Source organism: Crotalus tigris, unplaced genomic scaffold (genome assembly GCF_016545835.1).
Source record: "Crotalus tigris isolate CLP2741 ecotype Arizona unplaced genomic scaffold, ASM1654583v1 scf7180000018925.3142382, whole genome shotgun sequence".
NCBI lineage: Eukaryota > Metazoa > Chordata > Lepidosauria > Squamata > Viperidae > Crotalus > Crotalus tigris.
In genome coordinates this window covers 1203096-1228409 of record NW_024097278.1, presented here as the reverse complement: position 1 = coordinate 1228409, position 25314 = coordinate 1203096, and the positions used below count along the sequence as shown (strand labels likewise).

Sequence of the window (25314 nt, the reverse complement as noted above, 5' to 3'; positions counted from 1 at the left end):
CACCTCCCTGAACCAATTAATGTTGAGTACCAAGGTACCACTGTATTTTGCCGTAACAGTTCTAGCCTCCTCAATCATTACAACCAGAATTAAAAGTGAGGATGAGATATCCAGAGGCAAGCAAGCTATCCCAGGATATTAAGTTACACAGTGAAGTTGAAAAACATCCAGAAAAAGATAGTGAGAAATAACTTCCATCTTGCTGCCAAGGAAGCTATGTGTAGATGTCCATCAAAGCATCAGAAGAAGTAGACATTGCAAAATGTAGGGAGGGTCTCTCAGAATTCCTGGAAGACAGATAAAAAGTCCTCTTTGAAGATAGTGATTGATCCCCCAGTTAGTCCCTTAACAAATTAATTCCATGGGTGTCCTGTCGGAAGGATGCTCCATTAGGTTCCGTGCAGCTATTACAGCCGGGTGACCAGCCTTATCTAGGCTGCAAAGCTAAGCAGGGTGGGATCTGGTTTGTAGTTGAGTTACCAGGAAGTCTCAGGATTTGTAAGCTGGGTTGAGAATTTGGAAAAACATCTTGGAAGAAGGCAACATCCAACCACTCACACATACTTGTCAAAAAGTCAAATCTGACCGCAGCCAAAAACCAAGATCAACTCACGGCAGCCTTTTATCGTTTACTTACGATATAAACTTTTGGTTTGCAAGACGAATCCAGCCATCTGGACCAAGAGAACAGTTTTAACAAAATAATAAGAGCTGGAAGGGACCTCGGAGGTCTTGTAGTCCAACCCTCTACTCAGGCAGGAAACCGTATACCATTTCAGATAAATGGCTGTCCAGTCTCTTCTTAAAAGCTTCCAGTGATGGAGCACCCACAACTTCTGAAAAACAAGTTGTTCCACTGATTAATTGTTCTCACTGTCAGGAAATTTCTCCTTAATTCTAGGCTGCTTCTCTCCTTGATTAGTTTCCATCCGTTGCTTCTTGTCCTGCCTTCAGGTGCTTTGGAAAATAGGCAGACCCCCCCCCCTCAAAGGTTGTTATCATGTCCCTCCTAACCCTTCTTTTCATCAGACTAGTTTTGAACATCCCAATTTCTCCCTGCTACAGAACGGTCTTTCTTAAACGAAATATTTAGAAATCCTGAACATTTCTATGGAATGTGTACGTAGGGCAGTGATGGCGAACTTTTTAGAGACCGAGTGCCCAAACTGCAACCCAAAACCCATTTATGCATTGTCGGGTGCTGGGTGGGCGTGGCCCACTGGGTGGGCGTGGCCCACTGGGTGGGCGTGGCCGCAGTGGTAACGGCAGGCTGGGGGGGACTAAACAGTTCAATCAATCAATTCCAACTTTGCAAGATCTTTTTTTTTTCTCACGAGAAATTGAAATTGACTGATTGATTGAACCTATGTTTTTTTTTTTGTACATGCTTAAAAAATTTTATAAAACCCAGCTGAAGGCCTGGGATTGGGGCAACGGTGCGCGTGCCCATAGAGAGGGCTCTGAGTGCCGCCTCTGGCACCGGTGCCATAGGTTCGCCACCACTGACGTAGGGAATCTGCTTACAATTACAACAGGTCAGCATAGAGAGACGTGTTACTTAGCGTTGTCATCTACCAGGAGATGGAGGGGGGCGGGGTGGGGTGGGGGCTTAGCTGAAATGGATTCCCTACTTGAAGCCTTGCCCCCCCCCAGCAAGTCTGCGGGGGTGGGGGTGGAAATGGGGGTTAATTTACTCCATGCCATGACTATACTGTGGGAACGGTCCAGTTTGCTTTCTCCCAAGATGTCTCTTGAATAGAGGGTCTTGTTTTACGTTCATTAGTTCTGCCTCCGGTGCTAATTAATAACATGAGCTATTTTTCCCCCTCTTATCAGCCTGAATTTAGGCCTTCAAGCAACGCAACTCACAATTCTGTTGCTGCTTTGAGGCAGAAAGAAATGGAAACAGAAAGAAGAGGGGGTTTTCCTAAAGAGTTAATGCAAAATTCTCAGGTTCAAATCTGATAATTCTCATGGACTCACTGCCTCGCCTGAGGGAAGGTGTTTTTGGATGCAGTTCTTAGCAAGAAGGGGAGATTAAACTGACCTCTCTTTATAGGGTCATTTTTGGGAATTATTAATAGAATGCATTAGTTGGTTTGAACTCTCTTAACCAGGATATAAAGGCTTATTATTATCCCTTCACTCACATATATTACAGAGAGAATTTTGCTTTCAGGACTGGAGATAGAATATATATTGGAATGTAATATACTTGGAATTTGATCAGAATTCGAAGTGCAGAGCTCATAAAGCACTTTAAATGTCATGATTCAGCGTGAGCCCCAAAATGCAGACAGGTATTTCAGTGCTTAAATGTCCATTCTGGACATTGGTGAAAGGAAAGTGGTTTGTAAATGACATGGCCTTAAGTGATTGCGGGGTGAAATCCTTTTTCGCTTTTAAGTAAATGTTTGAGCACCATCAGCCAAATATGTGATTTTGATTTTTATGGTTTGGTTTTATTTTATTTTACTTATCTCATAACAAAATGACCCTGGGTGCCAATGCACTTTAATTAGTTTTGTGGATCATCCTTAGCCAGCATGGTGCCATCCCTATTTTAAAGATAGAGAAGTTAAGAGAGATATCTATTTATTTACCTGAACTCTGCTATTATTTCGTTTGAGTTAATTTTGAGCAGTAAATCATCCATCTACTGAACTACAGGGTCGCTCACCCACAAAATATAGAAATATAAAATAACAGAGTTGGAAGGGACTTTGAAGGTCTTCTAGTCCCACCCACTGTTCAGGTAATAATAATAATAATAATAATAATAATAATAATAATAATAATAATAGTAGTTGGAAGGTACCTTGGAGGTCATCTAGTCCAACCCTCTGCTCAGGCAGGAAACCCTATACTATTTCGGACAAATGGCTGTCCAGTCTCTTCTTAAAAACGTCCAATGTTGGAGCATTCACCGCTTCTGGAGGCAGGTTGTTCCACTGGTTAATTGTTCTCACTGTCAGGAAGTTTCTCCTTAGTTCTAGGTTGCTTCTCTCCTTGCTTAGTTTCCACCCGTTGTTTCTTGTCCTGCCTTCAGGCGCCTTGGGGAATAGCTTGATTCCCTCTTCTTTGTGGCAGCCCCTGAGATATTGAAACACTGCTATCATGTCCCCCCTCGTCCTTCTCTTCATTAAACTAGACATACCCCATGTCATGGTTCTGACTAATGAAAGGGGCTGCCCCAAAGAAGAGGGAGTCAAGCTATTCTCCAAAGCGCCTGAAGGCAGGACAAGAAGCAATGGATGGAAACTAACCAAGGAGAGAAGCAACCTAGAACTGAGGAGAAATTTCCTGACAATTAGAACAGTTAACCAGGAGCCGAGGTGGCGCAGCAGTTAGAGTGCAGTACTGCAGGCCACTTTAGCTGACTGTGTTCAGCAGGTCAGCGGTTCAAATCTCACCGGCTCAAGGTTGACTCAGCCTTCCATCCTTCCGGGGTAGGTAAAATGAGGACCCAGATTGTTGGGGGCAATGTAAATATATATATATACATTGCTTACTGGTGTACACCGCTTAGAGAGTGCTTGCACTTAAAGCGGTATATAAGTCTCATAAACAAATAAATAGATAAATAAATAAATAACCAGTGGAAACACCTGCCTCCAGAAGTGGTGAATGCTCCAATCCTGGAAGTTTTTAAGAAGAGACTGGACAGCCCATTTGTCTGAAATGGTATAGGGTTTCCTGCCTGAGCAGGGGGTTGGACTTGATGACCTCTAAGATCCCTTCCAACTTTATTAGTATTATTGTTGTTGTTATTATTAACAACTTAAGTAGTTTTGGACAAAGAAGTCCCAACTTTCCTCTCTGAATATTTTTTTTCCTTTCCAACTAACCATTTCTTTAAATAATAAAATCTCAAGTGACGTTTGAGGAGATCCGTCATTCTCTCCTCCTCCTGTTCTCCATGGAAAATACAGGTTTTCTTTAATCTGCCCCTTCTTGAATTTTATTATACACCCTGGGTGTACCTCCCAAGTAAGAAATATTTCAGGTAGAGGAATCGTACTAATAAATAAATAAAGGAACGCCCGCTTTGGGGTAGAGAAGGGCGTAACACAGACCAGCTTAACTGCAGTGAACAAGGATGGAAGACTTGAGGTAGAGCTTCATTTTAATCAGGTGGCTTTCATTACAGCAGGAAACTCTTTAACAGGACAAAGTATGTTTGTTCTCCTTTACAAAGAGCAAACTTAGGCTTGTGAATTGAGGTGTGTCCTTCACTGTAATGGCATGAGCAGTCATCCATGGGAGGGTCACAAAGGCAAGAGGGCAGCTGCAACGCACACACAACTTTTTAAACGTGTTTTGGTTGTGCAACACATGTTTTTTTTTAAAAAAGTGCCAGCCTTCCACTGTAGGTTCACAACCAGCACTGTTGCTTTTTGACGCGCAAATTTCTCCAGAGAGAAACGCCGTCGCGGTTGTCTAAACTTTGATTTCGTGTTTTATCTCCTGTTTTTTCCCCTTTCTGTATAAATGTAAAGGTTAGCAAAGTATTTAAGGGAAGTTCTTTTCCTGAGTTAATTGGAAAATGTTACGCTCGGTTATGTAAGTCATGAAGGAGAAAAGACATTTTTTTTAATAAAAAAAAATTCAATTACAGGAAGTCCTCGACTTATGACCACAACTGAGCCCAAAATTTATGTTGTTTAAGTGAGTCAGTTGTTAAGTAAACCTGGTTGTTAAGTGAATCTGGCTTCCCCCATTGACTTTGCTTGTCAGAAGATCGCGAAAGGGGATTACGTGACCTCAGAACACTGCGACCGTCATAAGTATGAGTAGGTTGCCAAGTATCTGAATTTTGATCACATGACCATGGGGATGCTGCAATGGTCGTAAGTGTGAAAAACGGTCATAACTCACTTTTTCGGTGATGTTGTAAATTCGAATGGTCCTTAAATGAACTGTTGTAAGTTGAAAACTGCCTCTCTTCTCTAAAAAAAGAGTTATGCTGTACTATTGGAAGAAGAGAAGATCGAGGAAATATATCATTAATTAATATATTGATTACGAAATTATGGGAATTAATCACTATTGGTTGTTTTTAAATATATGAACCCAGACAACACGCTGTTTACTAAGCACTAAAGATTGTTATTGTAAAAAAAAAATCAATAAAATATATTTTTTAAAAAAGAGCTATGCTTACAAACATAAATTATCTTTAATTGTGAGGTAATAATTAATAATGTACTTAGTAGGACTTAGTGATGGGAATCATAAGAAGGAAACTTTTGCTATTAAACGTCCCGGTTGCTCAGAAAGGAGGGGAAAAACATGGAGGTCCCACTGGTTTTTGTTGGTTAAACTGGAAATGTTTGGGGAAGAAGAGAAAAAGAACAAAGGCAAAAAGACCTGGGAGTTGTGAACAGTGTAGTAAATGTGAGAAGGCCCTTGTTGGAATGTTGTGGTGCAACCCAACCCATCTTGAGTGGAATATTATTGTATAGGCTGGGGCTTTCATTGTGACATACCATCCGCCCTCTTGCCAAGATGGAGACACACTCCCTCTGGATGTTTCTTAAAAAGCATCTATCATAACCCAATGGCGCAACCATTGTGAAGTCACTAAATTACAACTGGTGTCTCAGCCCTGATGCACACACATCCGTCATGTCACTGGCTTCATGTTGCATGTCACCCTTTCTCCTTCCTTGCCCCCTCGCTAACACCCCTCCGTTAATCTGGAGATGGACCAAACTACCCTTCAAACAGGGAAGCGATGTTGAGTAGAAGACAATATTCTAAAAACAGGAGACATAACTAGCTCACTGGAGATGTGAACATATTTTCTGGGATTTAATACATGCATTGGCTTCTACTGAGGTATCCAGTCATAATAAAGGCTGTTGTCTGTGGTAAATAATGATTGGACCTCATAGGAGATGTTGTCAATGGAGTATATCGTCTTGGACAAAACCTAAATCTTAAATCAGAATGTTGTCAATGGAGTATATCGTCTTGGACAAAACCTAAATCTTAAATCAGAGTTTCTGGAGCTTGTCATACTTACTATGGAAAGATTTACTAGTTGCCAGGAGAATGATCTCAGCCAGGGGTGTCCAAGTTTGGCAACTTTAGGACCTGTGGACTTCAGCTCCCAGAATTCCCCAGCCTGCATAGTTGGCTAGAGAATTGTGGGAGTTGAAGTCCAGAAGTCTTAAAGGTGCCAAGCTTAAACACCCCTGGTCTAAGCCGTTTTGAGAAATACAATCTCTAAAGAGGAAACATAGCCAACTCTTCATCTGTAAGTCATCTTCTCAGCTATGAGGATAATTGCATCCAAACTCATGGAACAGAATCCAAGTCCATAAACTACGATCCTTGTATAGTTCATAAAGAATAAGATACTTGTAATCCATAAGTATGTCATGGCTACCCTTGATATCTTAGGTGGTTATCTTAGGGGTGATCGCTGGAGTTGAAAATGGGATGTATTTGCACTCACTCCTTATTCTTTTGGCCACTGTAGGAATAGAACAGGTAGTTTTGCTCTCCCTGTATGTTTGGGTTAGTTAATTCCTAATTTTATACATTCTCGTTCCATTTTTGTATATTTATTTGATGCAAAGGGGCTTTCAGTTCTAGCTATTAATGGAGAATAGGTATCATCTCTTTGTGAACATTTATAATTAAAGTAAGCAGAAGTGGTTGGAAAATACGAAAGAGATGCAAATAGGTTTGTATATCCCTCTGATAAATTTATAAAAAAAAATGAATCTGGGAGATCTTACCCAGAAATGTTATTTTGATTTAATTTGACCTCTGCTTTTATTTGTCTCCATATTTTATTGGGGCAGGTCTGAGCTGTCCTTAACTCAATGCTTCCTTACAGCAAAAGTGTCTCAAATGGAAGATTTCAAATGGTGCCTGCACACACACACTGGATAACATAAGAAAAATCCCATTGTAATAATTGCATTGAAATGAACCGGAGTTGGGTGACTTAGCTTTTGACAGGCAGAACTTCCTTTGGAGCAGGGGTCCTCAACCTTGGCAACTTTAAGACTTGTGGACTTCCAAAGCTGGCTGAGGAATTCTGGGAGTTGAAATCCACAAGTCTTAAAGTTGCCACGGTTGAGAACCCCTGCTTTAGAGGAATGCGGAGATAATGTGGGCCAAAGAGTGCAAGGAGTTTTGCTTGAACTATTAAGAGATAATAAAAGAGAACATAAACAACGGCTCAGCCTTAGGGAGAGGAAGGCATGTGAGAAAAAGACTCAAGAGAACTCTGCCTTGATTCTCTTTGGTATGAAACAGGAGTGAAGGGAAATCTTGGTAGATTTTCAAGATTCTGTTATTATACCACACGGTGGACCTTTACTAGGACTTGCTGTGTCTGTTTGCTTATTTATTTTATGTAGAGTATGGCATCTACAGAGGTCATGCTATCACTGAAATACAAATTTAGTTAAATAAAGTGTCAGCAAATATAAGATAAAATGACATGAGATGAGATAAAGACATGGTAAGATAAGCCTTTATTGTCACTTTTTTTCTATGAACACACTGGCACAAATTAAAAAATGAAAATAAGATACAAGATTATATATATATATATATATATATATATATATATGTGTGTGTGTGTGTGTGTGTGTGTGTGTGTGTGTGTGTGTAGGTCTTTGGTTATTCGGGTTTTCTCTGAGTAAAATTGGAAGTGTCTTGGCGACGTTTCAACGAAGTCCCATTCGTCATCTTCAGGCTGGTGTTTTCGGCTTCGTGCTTCTAGATTGCTCCTAGAAGCACGAAGCCGAAAACACCAGCCTGAAGATGATGAATGGGACTTCGTCGAAACGTCACCAAGACACTTCCAATTTGACACGGGAGAAAACCCAAATAACCAAAGACCTACATACAAACACCCGCGAAAACCTCAGAAAATATATATATGATATGTGGACAATACAATATAGGGGATAAAATATTAAATTAAGATAAAACCATAATAAAATCACCATAATATGGTGCCATAGAGTTGCAACGGGACGGATGCTATAATTCGATATCTGTCTGTTTGCTGAGCAGACCTTATCTTGAAGGGCTAATTCTTCCAGTCAGATTTTTCTGTGTGTGTGGACTATATCTATCCTTTCCCTTGATCTCCACCTAAAAGGTAAAAATGCCATTGAATTGACCTAAACTCCTGGTAAATATTTGGACCTGCCCATAATATTTTCTTGGCAAATAAAATGGAAGTGGTTCACCATCATTTTGTTCCTGGATATTTTTTGAATTTTCAGTCTACACTATAGACCTGGTGATCACCCATCCCACGATAACCAGGCTTGACCCTGATTAATTTTTGAGATCAGCCAGCTTCACCTAGATATTAGCAACTTCTAAGACGGATTCTTTACTATAGTATAACAGAATAACAGAGCTGGAAGGGACCTTGGAGATCTTCTAGCCCAACCCCCTGCTCAAGCAGGAGACCCTATGCCATTCTGAACAAATGGCTGTCCCATCTCTTCTGAAAAAACTCCAGTGTTGGAGCACCCACAACTTCTGGAGGAAAACTATTCCATTAGTTAATTGTTCTCACTGTCAGGAAATTTCTCCTTAGTTCTAGGTTGCTTCTCTCCTTGATTAGTTTCCATCCATTGCTTCTTGTCCAGCCTTCCAGTATTTTGAAGAATAGGTTGACCCCCTCTTGTTTGTTGCTATCATGTCAACCCTAGTTCTTCTTTTCACTAGGCTAGACATACCCACTTTCTGCAATTGATATTATGGTGTTAGTATTATGGTGCAATCAGTATTTTTGAACTACTAATTAATGTGAACAAAAATTGGCCACATTTTTTCTTCGCCGGCCATTCCATTTTCTTTTTTAATAATTCTGTAAAAAGCAGAAATCCAACAGAAATCCTTGACTTTCTATCGTAGTGCCTGAACATACTTCTTCTAAATTTTTACATGTCATGTACTGGAGCTATTGTTAGAAATCCATGAGGAAAAAAAGATGGTGCACCACAGGAAACCTCCAGGATGATAAACTACAGTCAACGCAGTTCCAAAAATAGCACAGAAAATATTTAAAAGAATCAGGAGAAAATCTGTACTTCTTTCGTAGTACAATTTTGTTCAACAAATGTTTTGTATGCCAGAAAATTCTTGGTGGGAATCCAAGCTAGATAAATTAATGAAATATGTCCACTGGTTTCATGTTACTATACAGTACTTTGGAGACTTTATTGTAGGATATGAAATAAATAGATGTAGTCATTTTCCCATTCCTCTTTTCCCAAAAAGGAGCTGATTGAGGTTGACAGTGAAGTTGTGTTTGAGTTGGCTGCGTACATCCTACAGGTAAGTCGTGTGGCTTTTGTGGTATGCATTTCAAGGTTTTTCCAAATAGGAAATTGTGGTTGCTATTGTTTCATTGAAACAAAGAAAGACAGTGTTTCTTAACTTTAGCATCTCTAAGATGGGTAAATTTCAACTCCCAGAATTGAATTCGGAATTCTGGGAGTTGCAGTTCACCCATCTTAAAGTTTCAACAGATTGAGATTCAATAGATGTCTGACTATCCTAATTTTAGTAGTATTCCCATGTGCATTAGGTCTTATCTTTTTAAACAGAGGAAATAAACATGAACTGAGAATTTTCCAGCATCTTCTATCCCTTTTATAGCCAATAGATCAATGAGTAGATAGCATAATCAATTCTATTTCATTTTATGCTGTTGTTGTGATCTCCATTATAAAATCAAATGCAGGGAGATATTCATTCATTCCTTCCACTGACTCTCATAAACATATATTTTGTTCTAGCAAGTTAATAATCAACCCCATAATATAATTAGCAAGAAGGAAGATGCTTAGCCCCAAGGGGACCATAAATTAACTGGTTTTTTCCCCTCCCATTATACTGCTGGTTAATTGATTGCCAATTAACTGGAATTAACAAACACAATTGTAAATTCTACTCCAGACATCCACAAACATGTCCTCTGAGCGTAGCAATCAATTAATTCAAAATACAGCAACAGTACTTAAGTCTTCTCCAAAGCATAACTGCTGAAGCAGTGAAGACAATGAAGGAAAGACTTACTCCCCTGCATTAAAATTTGATATTTTATTTCCTGGCCATTCCTAACCAGGCAATGTTGGTACCAAAGTTATTGCAAGAGAGAGTGAAATTAAACATGTTTTTATTCAACTGGTTATAATTTCAACCAGGTCTTTGGTGCTCTCTGACCGTGGTAGTTTTCTTGCAGACATTTCATTACCAAACTAGGTAATATCATCAGTGCTCAGAGAGCACCAAGCACCCCACAGCTCAACCCTGAGCTACAGATATTCTCTTCAATGGATTATAATTTCATTTAGTTAATAAATATATGAATTAATATAACTCATGAAATTGTACTTAATACAATTCAGGATGGAAATAATTATCCATGAGTGAATGGGATTGCCTTGGGTGAAACAGACTTGAACAGCTGGTTACTCCACCCATCCAGCCTTGATTTGAGGCCAGGCAGGTCCTGGAAAGTCCTCTTTTCCAGCATTCTAATCTTGCAGGCCTGAGATCTAATAGATCTACTTCAAAACAGATGTTTTCAAAGTGGAAAACGAGGGATCCTTGATGCTCTCACAGTGCAGCACTGTGATAACACTAGTGATGTTCCCTAGTTTAGGTCATGAAACGTCTGCAAGAAAACCTCAGAGAGAAAATAAATACTACCAAGCCAGGAGGGATATATACTTTAAGTACTATGTTATTTCCTCTGTTCTGTTATTACTGCTTTCTTCTATTCTCTTTTATTTTTTATTTTATTTTATTTTATTTATTTTATTTTTCTTCATTCTTTCTCTTTTCCCCTCTTTTTTTTAACCAATATATTTAAAACTTAAGAAACATAAAAATGTGAGATGGCTTATATGGAAAAAATAGAATCAAGTTTGTTAATGTAAATGTAACTAATTGTCACCAGTAAAAATTACTTAGAATTCAGTGGGAGAAATAAACTAAAATAAGGACTGTAACAGGATTGGTGATAAGGCAATTCAAATGAATGGAAAGAAAAGAATGCATTAATACGATGATTATTTTTTAGGAATACTGGGAAAAATATATACCAAATTGTCGCTTATTAAAACAGTAAGAATTATATTAACGTAATGTTTGCAAAACATTCAGGGAAAGAGGAAAGTAAACAAAGTTAATATATGAAATACAGACTATAGAAATTAATTGTTAAGGATTGTTTTTACAAATGTAACCCAGACATCACACTGTTTAGCAACTATTGTGACTTATGTTTGTGCAAAAAAATTAATAAAAAATATAGAAAGAAAAAAGAAAAAAGAAAACCTCAGAGAGCACCAAGGGCCCCACAGTCGTCGTCGTCGTCGTCGTCGTCATCCTCCTCCTCCTCCTCCTCCTCCTCCTCCTCCTCCTCCTCCTCCTCTTCCCTGCAAACTCCACTCCCTTCTAACACTGATGATGTTCCCTAGTTGGGTCATGAAATGTCTGCAATAAAATCACCAAGCTCAGAGAGCACCAAGGACCCCTCATGTCAACGCTGAGCCCCAAATATTCTCCTATGAAGTACAAAATCAAGCTATCATTGATCAGACATCAGTCACTTTGATTTTGTAATATTCTGGACGGATCCGCCCAAGTATTCTTAAAGGTTAGCAGAAGTTCTCATTAAGATGGTTTGAGCCTAAGAATCAGGGGTAGGCAACCTTGGCTCTTTTATGACTCGTGGACTTCAACTCCCAGAATTCCTGAGCCAGCCACGCTGAGGGGAAAGGGAGAGGTTTCCAAGCTGAGCCATGCTGGCTCAGGAATCCTGGGAGCTGAAGTCCACGAGTCATAACAGAGCCAAGGTTGCCTACCCCTGCCCTAGGTGAAAGACTCCATTTTGTAGTTAATGTGCTTTACTGAACTGTAATTAATGTGTTTTACTGCATCACAGTTTCTAAGTGTGCAGTCCTTTGCAAGATGTATTCTTCTTTCTGAAAAGAAAGCCACTGATAGACTTTACACAGACTATTTTCCAATACCTTAAACACAATCTCACCCTTTCCAGGATCAAATGGCTGTGTGTGACAGCTGCAGTGTTATCAAAACCTCTCTGCACTTTTTAATCAATTCTCCTTATTAATGAGAAGGCTAATAAATATATTTTCAATACAGTGTCTAATTAATTAATTAAATTGGCAGGATCCTATGATGTTGTTACATGATATGGTAGAAATCTCATTCCCTTCCTTGAGATATGGTCCTTTTATCTTTAAAAAAAATAGAATAAAAAAATAGAAATCCACATGTAAAGAAAGGATCTGCAAATGGTTAGGTATGGAGTGGTATTTCAGCCCTCTGCAGTCTGTAAGATTTAAGTTAATTATTCCTGTTGATTGCAGTGAGGCTTCTCTAAGTATGATTAAATCTGGAACTCTTGAGGTGATGTCATATCTTGACCTTAGAATCCTTTTATAATAAAGTTATAAAACATTTGATGATACTTGAAGATGGAAATGTGCATTTTCTCCCTAATGCACATAGGTTATTATAAGTAACTATCCTCTCTCTTTTTTTTGTTTCTTTATAATTTTACAGGAAGCAAAAGGGGATTTTTCAAGGTGAGTTTTGCATGCATATTTTTCACGTACCGTACATACTTTTTATATAAGATAGGATTGCTGTTCAGTTAGAAAATGTGTCATTCATACAGACAAACATGCACACTTGTGGGGGAAAGACTCAAAATCTGTAAATATGGGAAATGTCATGGGTTGGATCTGGGTCATCTTCAGAATTGGATTCTCCAAATAAAATCTGTCTGTCTTTATGTTTTGGGCTGGGAAGGGATGATTGGATCCCCAACTCCTCAGAAAAGAGGATAGAAGAAATCTAAAGTCATAGAATCCTTGGGCTAGAAGGGATCTTGGGGGGTCTTCTAATCCAACTCCCTGCTTTTTCAAAAGGCAACTGGAACTTTGTTTTTTTTTTTGAAGACATTTCACTTCTCAACTGATTAGGGGACGAGGCTAAAACATATGAGGAACGGTTGCTGGAATTGGGTATGTCTCGTTTAATGAAGAGAAGGACAAGGGGGGACAGGATAGCTGTGTTCCAATATCTCAGGGGCTGCCACAAAGAAGAGGGAGTCAAGCTATTCTCCAAAGCACCTGAGGGCAGGACAAGAAGCAACGGATGGAAACTAATCAAGGATATAGAATAGAATAGAATAGAATAGAATAGAATAGAATAGAATAGAATAGAATAGAATAGAATAGAATAGAATAGAATAGAATAGAAAGAGTACAGAGAAGAGCAACAAAGATGATTAGGGGACTGGAAGCTAAAGCATATAAGGAACGGTTGCTGGAATTGGGTATGTCTCGTTTAATGAAGAGAAGGACGAGGGGGGACAGGATAGCAGTCTTCCAATATCTCAGGGGCTGCCACAAAGAACAGGGAGTCAAGCTGTTTTCCAGGGCGCCTGAAAGCAGGACAAGGAGCAACGGATGGAAACTAATCAAGGAGAGAAGCAACCTAGAACTAAGGAGAGACTTCCTCACAGTTGGAACAATTAACCAGTGGAACAACCTGCCTCCAGAAATGATGAATGCTCCAACACTGGAAGTTTATAAGAAGAGACTGGACAGCTATTTATCTGAAATGGTATAGGGTTTCCTGCCTGAGCAGAGGGTTGGACTAGATGACCTTCAAGATCCCTTCCAACTTTATTATTATTATTAAAAAGAAGAAAGTCCAGTTGCCTCTTGAAAAAGCACCTTTGGGACAACCAGGATCTGGATGACTGAGGATCTCCACAGCCATCAGTCCAGACTTTGTTCTCCAGCGATGGCAGAGCCATCACTGGAGAACAGCCTGCATTCTATCTTCGGACAGCAGTGAAACTATTAGAATTTAGGAAAGTGGCAAAGATATATGAGCCAAGGTGGTGCAGCAGTTAGGGTGCAGTTAGGGTGCAGTACTGCAGGCCACTTTAGCTGACTGTGTTCAGCAGGTCAGCGGTTCAAATCTCACTGGCTCAAGGTTGACTCAGCCTTCCATCCTTCCAGGGTAGGTAAAATGAGGACCCAGATTGTTGGGGGCAATGTAAATATATATATATATATATACATTGCTTACTGGTGTACACCGCTTAGAGAGTGCTTGCACTTAAAGCGGTATATAAGTCTCATAAAATAAATAAATAAATAAATATATGAGGACTATTCTGTAAGCCTATTGCTATTCTTTTTTTAAATATCCTTCTTAAATTTATTGGTATTCTTAGAGTAATACTTAATTCATATCAGGGTTGATTATGTGGTGCTTTGCATTGATTGCAGATGTTTTTTTTTTATGAACTAAGGGAGTTATCCAAATTCTTGGGAGTGGAGGCTGGATATAAATAATGCAATAAATAAATAAAACGGCATTACAGTCTGCTCCCGTAGACCAGAAAGATATTTCAAAACAAATGGCTCCTCTCACTAGGCGTGGCAGTTCAGACTGCTGTTTCAAAATCACGGCCAACCCTATTTTAGGCTTAAAGTTATTTTTGGCATTTGGCTGTAAAAAATTAATTACGAGAAAAGAACAAGCGTGCGGATGAAATGAGTGTGCTATTCATTCACCCCTGGCTCCATTCATCCCTGGAAAAAGCTGGCACTTGCTCAGTTAAATAATAAGGACTTTGTAACCCCTTGGTTAGTATCAGGCACCAAAGATTAGGTCCACATGTGAAGTTCCAATTAAACTGATTTATTACAACTCATGCCTATGCACAGAAATCTTCTCAGCTAATGCTTAGGACCTGCTAGGAGTTGGATAAGGGTCAGCAGAATTCAAAGAACATTGGATTTAATCCACTTGTGGCCACATAGAGATTCTAGGCTGATTCCACTTTTGACTCCACCTCCAGGTTGTCCCACTGTTTCCCCTATAATTAGTTAAGAGAATTAAAGTTGCCTTCAAATCAACTTCAGCTCCTGAAGACCTCTTGGAGATCTTCATGCAGTTTTCTTGGTGTACGGAAGTGATCAGCCATGGCCTTCTCCAAAGTTATTTATTGATATCCCAATTAAGCATACTGCCCTGGGATCCTCAGGTAGTCTCCCATCCAACTACTGACAGGGGCTTCCCCTGCTTAGCTTTTGAGATCCGCCCAAGTCAACAAGCTACAAGCAAAGGCTACAAAAACTGGTTGCCTGGCAACAATGCCAGAGATGATGTTCTGGGATGGAGACATCACAGATGTAGCAACAAGATGGTGTATGCACCTGGTTTTTTTTTTTAGACATTTGTGCAAATTGGGGGCCGGAGAGTAGATGGGTCAGTTGCCACAGCTTCTGATGTTATGCTTTGGAATGAATTTCATTGGGAAAAAATAAAGGTGCGAAACAAAATACAGGTAATCCTTGACTTAACGACCACATTGAGCCCCAAAATTTTTTGTTGTTAAGTGAGACGTTTGCTAAGTGAGAGTTGCCCCATTTTACGACCTTCCTCACCACAGCTGTTAAGTGAAGTCAATAAGCACCGTTTGCTAAGCAAATCTGGCTTCCCCAGCGACTGCTTATCCGAAGCAGTCATAAAAGGGGATCACATGAGCCAGGGACACTGCTGCCATCATAAATACGAGAGTTGCCAAGCGTCTGAATTTTGATCACATGATCACGGGGATGCTGCAGTGATTGTGAGTGTGAAAAAACCAGTCACAAGCCACTTTTTTCCAGTGCTGTTGTAACTCTGAATGGTCAGTAAACAAACTGTCGTACGTTGAGGATGAGCTGTGTAATAAGACATGCTTCAATGTAGGAAGTGCAGAGTTTCCTGACGCATCACTTTTAAAGTCTTACACAATTTGTGTAACCCTAACCTGTCTTGGACAAGCCTGTTCTTGCTTCCGTTTCCCAACACAAACCCTCAAGGCTTTTGCTTAGTCATTAATAACAGCGTTTGATTGAAAACCCAGAAGAAATAACTCACTGTCACCTGCAAATTTGATTTATGGCAGCTGCGGGATTATTGCTGATCCGTCTCTGTTTTCGAGAAGGCTAATAGTCTTGTGCAAGAGAATTAATTTCTAGCTTGGCTGAACATAACATGAACCTGCAGGGGAACCTACTTAAGAGGGAAAAAAAAAGATACCTGTAATACAGGTAGTCCTCAAGTTATGACCACAATTGAGCCCCAAATGTATGTTGCTGTGCAAGACGTTTGTTAAATGAGTTTTGCCTCATTTTACGACTTTTCTCACCACGGTTGTTAAGGGACTCACTGCAGGTGTTAAATTAGCAACACGGTTGTTAAGTAGATCTGACTTCCCCGTTGAGTTTGCTTGTGCAGAAGATCGCAAAAGGGGATCACGTAACCCCGGGACGCTGCGACCGTCATCAATACGAATCACTTGCCAAGCGTCTGAATTTTGATCACCTGACCACAGGGATGCTGCAACGGTTGTAAGTGCGAAAAACGGTCATAAGTCAGTGCCGTGTTTTTCAGTGCCATTGTAATTTTGAACAGTTACCAAATGAACTGTAATTCCATGGAACTTGAAGACAATCCCTTTCCCAATCCACAAAGGGCTCCTTCCATCCCAAACCTCCCACCTCCTGGACGTTGGGTCTTCCAAGTGGAAAGATGGCTTAGACGGTTCTGTAGTGTCCTTCATAAAGGAACAGCGGAGATTTCTTTCTTCCTTTGTGCAGCCACCAGACAAATGCACGCAACCTGGAGTGAAGACAATGCAAATGAGAAATGCAATTATTTCCTGGAGTGGGCATGAAGGATGTTTGTTACTGTGATTCCTGCAGCAGTTGGGGTGGGGGGGGGGGAAATCAGCGATTTGTCAACTTTGTCGTTGGCACTGTGAAGCTGGCCGAGGTTTTTGGTGGTTTTTAAACTGCTAGTGACAGATCTTATTTTCCTGGGCTCCAAGATCACCACAGATGGAGACTGCAGCCAAGAAATTAAAAGACGCTTGCTCCTGGGGAGGAAAGCTATGGCAAATCTAGACAGCATACTAGAAAGCAGAGACATCACCCTGCCAACAAAAGTGCGTATAGTCCAGACCATGGTTTTCCCAGTTGCAATGTATGGCTGTGAAAGCTGGACCATAAGAAATGCTGAGCGCCAAAGAATGGAGGCCTTTGAACTATGGTGCTGGAGAAGACTCCTGCGAGTCCCCTGGACTGCAAGGCGATCCAACTGGTCAGTCCTAGAGGAGATCAATCCTGACTGCTCTTTAGAAGGCCAGATCCTGAAGTTGAAACTCAAGAATTTTGGCCACCTAATGAGAAGGAAGGACTCACTGGAGAAGAGCCTAATGCTGGGAAAGATGGAGGGCAAGAGAAGAAGGGGACGACAGAGAATGAGGTGGCTGGATGGAGTCACTGAAGCAGTAGGCGTGAGTTTAAATGGACTCCAGAAGATGGTAGAGGACAGGAAGGCCTGGAGAAACATTGTCCATGGGGTTATGACTTTGCAACTAACAACAACAACAAACTGCTATGATGAGATTAGGGTGTGGAACTGCTGACACTGTAGAAGTAGCTTTCGATGCACCCGCTAGTTATTCTCATTATTTGCCTCCTGTACGAATCTCATATATTTTTTTTTAGAAAAACTCTGATCCATAAAGCCTTTTCCTGATTTTTTTTTCCAGATCCTTAACTCTATCTTTATCAACTTTCAAAACTTCCCAGTAGTTAAAACATACATACACACTCAAGAACATCTCCATTGCCCAGGGCAGATGAATTTCAAGGCAAGGTTTCCCAAACTTGGTGATTTCCAGATGTTCTGAGAGCTGAAAACCTGGAAGTTGTTAGGGTTAGAAATGAGCTGATTTAAGGCAACTGGAACAAAAGATCTTGAATTAAAGCCAGCGCCACCTTTTACAGAATCCTCCGTGATCAGGATCCTTCTGATCTGTGCTTCCATGCATTGATGGACTTCTCTGGAAGCAAAGATCAAAGCGGTGATCAGCCCCTTGAGTTCCCCACAATGCCACGGGGTGTCAGCACATGAGGAATGTTGTTGGGAATTGCTTCTCATTTACGTTAATATTTTTACTATTGGTGTATGTTTATATATTCAATCTGCTGGCCAATATACGTTTACAGGAAAAGTAGAACATCAAATAAATCTCTTCAGCTCACTCAAAATACACCCTGTTGAAACTGAACAGGTGGCTGGAGTAGGATCTGTATACAAGTAGTCCTGTATACAAGTAGACTTATACAACAGCTCATTTAGTTATAATGACACTGGAAAAAAAATGACTTATGACCAGTGGTTGGATTCAAATATGTGAACAACCGGATACCGCTTCCAGAAGTCCATTCTGGGCCTGGGCAACAATAATTAGCTACCTGTTCTGCCAAAGAGATGTGAACTGACTGAATCCCACCACTGCTTATGACCATTTTTCACACTGATGACCGTTGCAGCATCCCCATGGCCACGTAATTTACATTCAGACGCTTGACAACTGACTCACATTTATGACAGTCGCAGTATCCTGGGGTCACGTGATCTGTCTCACTTAGCGACAGAAATCTTGCGCTCCATTGTGGCTGTACGTCAAGAGCTGCCTGTGTACGTTTACAGGAAAAATAGAATCTCTTCGGCTCACTCAAAATACACCCTCTTGAAACTGAACAGATGGCTGGGATTCTGGGATTCCAATCTGAGTTGCCTTTAAAATGTGTTGTTGTTTAGTTGCTAAGTGATGCCCAACTCTTTGGAATCCCATGGACCATAGCATGTTAGCCCCCCCCCCATCATCCCATCCTTCACTGTTTTCTGGAGTTTGCAAATTCATGTTCATTGCATGGATGACCCTATCTAAACATCTCCTCCTCTGCCATCTCCTTCTCCTTTGACCTTCCATCTTTCCCAACATCAGGGACTTTTCCAAGGACTTCTGTCTTCTCCTTTGGTGGCCAAAGTCTTTGGGCTTCTGGTTCAAGATCTGCCCTTCCCCAGAACAGACAGGCTTGATTTCCTTGTCTCTAAAATTAGCAAAACCCAAAAAAGAGGGAGAAAAGAAAAGACTGTGATGAAATGTGTTTTCATTCCATGAATTCCAAAGAACACCGTACACCTATGATTAGCAACTCCAATTTCAGAGACAGCACAATTGGGTAACTTTGCTCAATAGCAAATTCTTTACTCGAAGAATGTGTCTTGCGACATCTTTTCCAGTGAAGAAACCTCATCTTAGGCAGATGGTAGCGATCTAGGTCTTGTTACAATGTACATTTTTCAGTAATCTGGGCTTGCTTTGCTTTAAAAAGAAAAAAAAAATCCCTTTTTTTTCCTGAAGGAGGATATATTGTAAAAACTCTCTGGTAATTTCTCTTTTTGTTTGCAAAGTTTAATCATTGTATGCTTTTTATTTTAAATCTTTTCATTTCTTAAGCATTTACCATTTAAAGGGGGGCAAGTGAGAGAGTTAAAACAAAAGGAAATCAGTAACTGTCTTCCTAGTTAAATACTGATCAGAAATATTAACATGTAAACAATTTCTAGATCCATCTAGTTCAGTGGTTCTCAACCTGTGGGTCGGGACCCCATTTGGGGTCCAACGACCATTTCACGGGGGTTGCCAAACAACGCAGTCCGCCATTTTTTCCCCCTTTTCCTTAGCTGTGCTACTCCCTTTTATTCTATTGGCTTTTGAAAGCCAATAGAATAGACTCTCTTTAATAGAGTCTAATTCTATGGGCTTTCAAAAGCCAATAGGAATTGTCCAGGCTGTCTCTGCCCTGCTGAGCCCGCCAAAAGTCCCATTCTGCAAATGGTGCTGCACCAGTTGAGTAGTCCTCGACTTAGGACCGGTTGAGTAGTCCTCGACTTACGACCGGTTGGGGGGTCGCGGTATTAAAAAAGTTGAGAACCACTGATCTAGTTAAATACTGATTAGAAATATTATTAATTGATAAACAATTTCACAGTCTTAAACATTAGAAGGTAATTCAGTATTAGAGCTTTGCAAGGTATCAGAAAGAAGTGTTTTGAAAAAATAAGTACTTTTTGATGACTGCTTAAAGCAGCTGCTTCCATCACCTCACACGTAAAAAACTCATTCCAGTTTATAGAGATCATAAAGAAACAAAACTTACAGCCCAGCGACCTACTAGTGAGCTTCGATGTCATATCCCTCTTCACCCAAGTGCCTATCAAAGAAGCCTTGACAGCTATTCAAAACAAATATAACCCCCCCAAACACATCTTAGATCTGACCAACCACCAAAGACCTACATATATATATATATATATATATATATATATATATATATATATATATATATATATATATATATATATATATATATTGTTAACACAAAAGAGATAAACAACGTTTTTGAAACCAAAAGGCTGAGAGTAAGGAGGACAATTTCTCTTCTCATGCCTAATGGCTTCACCCCTATAGTCCAAATACAGCCGTACTCTCCGTCTTCATTTATTTTGTGGCTGCTATGCCAGCTCAGTCACAGTTCAGCCAAAAATGCTGTGAATCCTGTTTTCCTTTTCCCCAAAGTTTTTAGCAAAAATGGTGTATAACCGAGAAGATCCGGGAGCGACACTTATTTACTACTGAAAATTTCTTCAAGGAAACGTGTTAGTCAGAGGAAATTTTTCTCTGGAAATATTTACTCTGGGAAAGCCCGCCTCCAGATTCCCAGGCGTTTTCCCATTGTCTCTGGGCAAATCACCAAGGAATCCTGCCGTTGGCAACGAAGACTATAAAAGCTGAATTTTTCTATCTGAGAAACAAAGAACGATTTGTCTGCCAGATGCTTTATGTTCTCCTTAAAAGAATCGTAGCCAAGAAAAGCTATTGCTACAGATCCCGGGTGAAGCGAAGCAAGCAACAGCAAGCAAAATTGTGCAATATAATGGACACTGCCCTATTTAAATAGGGAGTCTTCGTGGCTGGATCAGTTGGGTTCCTGGCCAATAATAACCAATAAATTAATCAATTTTGATAAGCCTCCCAGAGTCTCTGAGTGGGCGGCCATATAAATTCTCTCTAAATAAATAAATAAGTATGTCTCAGTTCTTCATTTTAGTGCTCAATAAGGGCGTAACATGTTTACAGACTCAAAGAATACAGGTAGTGCTCGACTTACGTCCACAATTGAGCCCAAAATTTCTGCTGCTGAGCAAGATAGTTGTTAAATGAATTTTGCCCCATTTTACGACTTTTCCTGCCACAGTTGTTAAGTGAATCCTTGTTAATGGACTCCCCCCATGGACTCGGCTTATCAGAAGGTCGCCAAAGGGGGAAATCACGTGAACCCGGGATTCTGCGACCGTCATAAATGTGAGTCAGTTGCCAAGTGTTGCCCAATTTTGATCACGTGACCGTGGGGATGCTGCAACGGTCGTAAGTGTGAAAAAATGGTTGTAACTCACTTTTTTCAGTGCCGTTGTAACTTTGAACAGTCGCTAAATGAACTGTGGTAAGCTGAGGTAAACTACCTGTAATGGTTTATCCCTGGTTTACGAACCTGGCAGACGGGGTGAAATACAAGGAGTTTGTGGAAGTTTTTAGCAGTGGGTCCCTATGGCTATGGACAGACTCCACATTAAGTTAAACCTGTAGAATCCATAAGTGAGAAAAACATAACGTCAGATTATTAGGGGTCTTGGAGGGAAGGTTACCTAAAGCTAATTTAAGCAAAATTTGTTCTTCCAGATATTCACCATAAAATCAAAAGTCCTGCTGCTCTTTTGAGCCCTTCTATCCAAAAGATCTTCCTTTGGTTCGGCTCTCGGATAATAGTAGGAAAGAAGCAAATTCAATATCAAGGCTCAAAATAAGGACAGAGTAACCTCAGAGGATTTTAACCCCATTTTAATTTCATGGGACATCCAGTTACAGATTCCGGAGTTGCCGTTTTTTAAAAGAAGGAAACTGTAATGGCCTGATAGCCTTGCAGTTGACGAAACTCACATACATCAAAAGGTCTTAGGATATCTCACAACGCTTTAACAACCAGCAGGAAATGTTAACACGTGAAAGGTGCTAATTGTTAATCTGTCTCGCACATGATCTGTATCTGCATAGCTGCGTTTTCTCCTCTTCTGCTGCTTGATCCCCTTTTCAAATCCTACATTTTAATTTAACAATGCCGTGCATCTGATGAAATTAGCTATGGTTCGCCAAAGCTTCTGCCTTCAAAATTGATTATTTGCAAAAAGGAGTTACCAGACTCCTTTGGATTAATAGTCTGTATACTTCTTGATTTCTGGTATTTTATTTTATTTTATTATTTTAATTTAATTTAATTTTAATTTTAATTTTATTTTATTATTTTTATTTTATTATTTTATTTTATTACTTCTTTTTATTTATTTTATTATTTATTTCATTCCATTTTTATTTTTTTTATTTCTATTTCATTTATTTACTAGTGGAACAGCCTGCCTCCAGAAGCGGTGAATGCTCCAACACTGGAAGTTTTTAAGAAGAGACTGGACAGCCATTTGTCCGAAATGGTATAGGGTTTCCTGCCTGAGCAGGGGGTTGGACTAGATGACCTTCCAACTTTATTATTATTAAGGAGGAAGGACATATGCAGGAACCACTAATTCTGTCAGGGTGCAGCAGTTGTAAATGTAAGGGCAAAATGGAAATCCGGGTTTGTTACGGGCCTAGTTCCTACATTAGCATCTTTGTTCTGTTGTTTCTGGTTCTTGTGAGAATGTGTTTCAAGTTGGGTAGTTGAGTCCATCACCTCCAGAATGTGTTGTAGAAGAGTGTGTGAGTGATTGTGAGACTTTCAGGTAACCCCCAGTGATGATCTGTTTTTGCAGTTTATCTTCTGTTTTATAGTTCTTCCTGGGAACCAACCTGGCTCCACTGATTTGTCTTGTTGGGTGTGTTAACACAATGCTCCCATCTTGCCGTAATTTATTTTATTTTTTTACCTTTTACTGACAAGACTCCCGTTTTGAGGACAGTTGAAAATTTTAGATTGCATATCCCAATGTTTATATCTAATTTCTGCCTGGGGGGAAGGGACAACTACGGTTAAATTAAACTGCTTTAGATGTTAATGATGGGATTGCGTAATGTGTTAATGGAGAGCCAATTTGGTGTAGTGCAGTGTTTCTCAACCTTGACAATTTTAAGGCATGTGGACTTCAACTCCCAGAATTCTGGGAGTTGAAGTCCATATGCCGTAAAATTGTCAAGGTTGAGAAACACTGGTGTAGTGGTTAAGGTACCTGGTTAGAAACTGAAAGACCGGGAGTTCTAGATCCTACCTTAGGCACAAAGCCAGTTGGGTGACTTAAGCTGGTCGCTTTTTCTCAGCCCTGGGACTGAGGCAACGACAAACCATTTCCGAAAAATCTTGCCAAGAAATCTGCAGGGACCTGTCCAGGGAGTGTCTGAGAATCAGACACGATTGAACGGGAAGGAGGAAAAAAAATGATACGACTTAAATAAAAATGAAAGTTCGATCTTGTACAGCGCACCAGAGATCCCTTTTTTCTGGGCTTCTGTTTGCTGTTTTTTTAAAACAACAACAACAATATTCTGTATTCTAAAATAAACACATACAAATGCAAAACCAAGTCACAGTTCCTTTCATTTGAGGCAAGTCAGAATCTCAGCAGTTTCTCCATCCAGAAATTTTGCTCTCTTTTTTTTTTTTTTTTCTTGTAATGGTGTTTTTGCCAAGTTTCTCAGCCTTGCAGGAAAGCATCAGCCTGCCCCTTCCCACAGGAAACGCAGTCCCCACCCACCCTCCAAGCAGGCCGAGGAGGTGGGTGAACAAAGGACTTGTCAAGGCAGGAAAAGCCACTCCGGCTGGAGATCTCTGATCAGCAATTGCTCCTTGGAGCATTTTTGGAAGTCATTAAAATCTGGAGAGAGAAGTGGCTTCCTTACAAAACTTTCTCTTTCCTTCCTGCGCATGTGGCTTTCCGCACCGGATCGCCCGCTTTGAAAAGGCAACAAGGTTTTGAATTCATATTTTTTTTAAAATTTGTTTTCCAAAACACAAAATCCAGACATATGAAGAAAAGAGAAAATAATGGGAAAATAGAGGAGGAAAGCGGGATCAGGAAAAAGTGTAAGGGAAAGGGAAAAAAAGAAAAGCATTGACTTTTTTTGGCACAGTAAAATAAGGTACCATAACAACACACCCCCTCATTTTTTTTACTTTTACATAGTAATACAAACTACAAACCTATCTAATCAGCAAAACCCAAAATCAAAGTTTCAGGGTTTTTTTGTCCACCTCAAGCACAAAGCCCAGAATCGGTTTCCAAGTAGAAACAAAATTAATTGTGTCCTTTTCTTTGATCGAAGCCGTTCATTTAGCCATCTCTGCAAACTCCATCAACTTTTGCAGCCCTTCAGCCATCAAAGGGGAATCATGTGGGAATCCAAGTATTCTCCCATGTTTGTGCACATTCTTCCTGCTATTGAAAACAGTGATGTTGTGATGATCTTCAGAAATTCAAATGAAATGGAGGAGGCCACATCTGGAGTAGCTTTGTTCAGATGGAGGTGATGCTGGGGGGGCCAAAGGTCCCTGATTCCCTAATGCAAAATAAAGAAATAAAGAAATGGTGAAGGGATCACTCTACAGCAGACATGTCAAACACAAGGCCCAGGGGCCGGATGCAGCCCGCGAAGTGGTTTCATGCGGCCCGCGAAGCCATCCTGGAAACAGTGAGGGAACGGCCTCCGCTGCCTTGGCCCTGGCCCAGGCCGGCCAGGAGCCAATGTACAATTTTGTGGTGGCCATCTATGCTGAAACGCATTCAGTCTTAGCTCCACAAGGCTGTCTGGAAACAGCGAGGAACCAGAAGAACCTTGAGCAGCAGCCTTGAGGAAGTGGGGCTGGGCTTGGTGCTGCAGGTGCTCAAGGGCCAGGTTGGGCATTTGACCTCTGCTGCCCAGGGCTCCGGGCAGCCCGCACCACCATCCAGCCCCCCCCCCCACATGGCCTGAGAGGAACAGTGAGGCTCCTCCAGTGGACCATGCCTTGGCGCTTGCCCTGGTCCCACCCCCTTCTGCCAGAGACCCTCAGATCTGTCCCACTCCTGCCCAGGCCCCCACGGGCACCCTTGACGCGAACGATGTAGAGCTGGCCACGCCCACCCAGTAGGCCACACTTACCCCATCCACGCGCAGCCAGTAGGCCGCACCTACCCTGGCCACACCCACCCGGCCCCCTGAGGGCAACGGCAATGCTGATGCGGCCCTCAATGAAATTGAGTTTGACACCCCTGCTCTACAGTGTTTCATTATGCAAGAATCGAGTTTGATACTGTCAGTCTTATTTATCTCTGGGT

At 40.7% G+C, this 25314-nt stretch overlaps 1 protein-coding gene across 6 annotated transcripts in view; it reads left to right on the top strand.

Moving 5' to 3' along the window:
- FRMD4A (FERM domain containing 4A) overlaps window positions 1-25314 on the top strand; it is a 451440-nt gene that overhangs the window by 347620 nt on the left and 78506 nt on the right. For all 6 annotated transcript variants that reach the window (XM_039357562.1, XM_039357563.1, XM_039357560.1 and 3 more), the window contains exons 6-7: window positions 9268-9324; window positions 12589-12611. In XM_039357562.1, the coding sequence (XP_039213496.1) occupies window positions 9268-9324; window positions 12589-12611 (80 nt within the window). The remainder of the gene's footprint in view (window positions 1-9267; window positions 9325-12588; window positions 12612-25314) is intronic.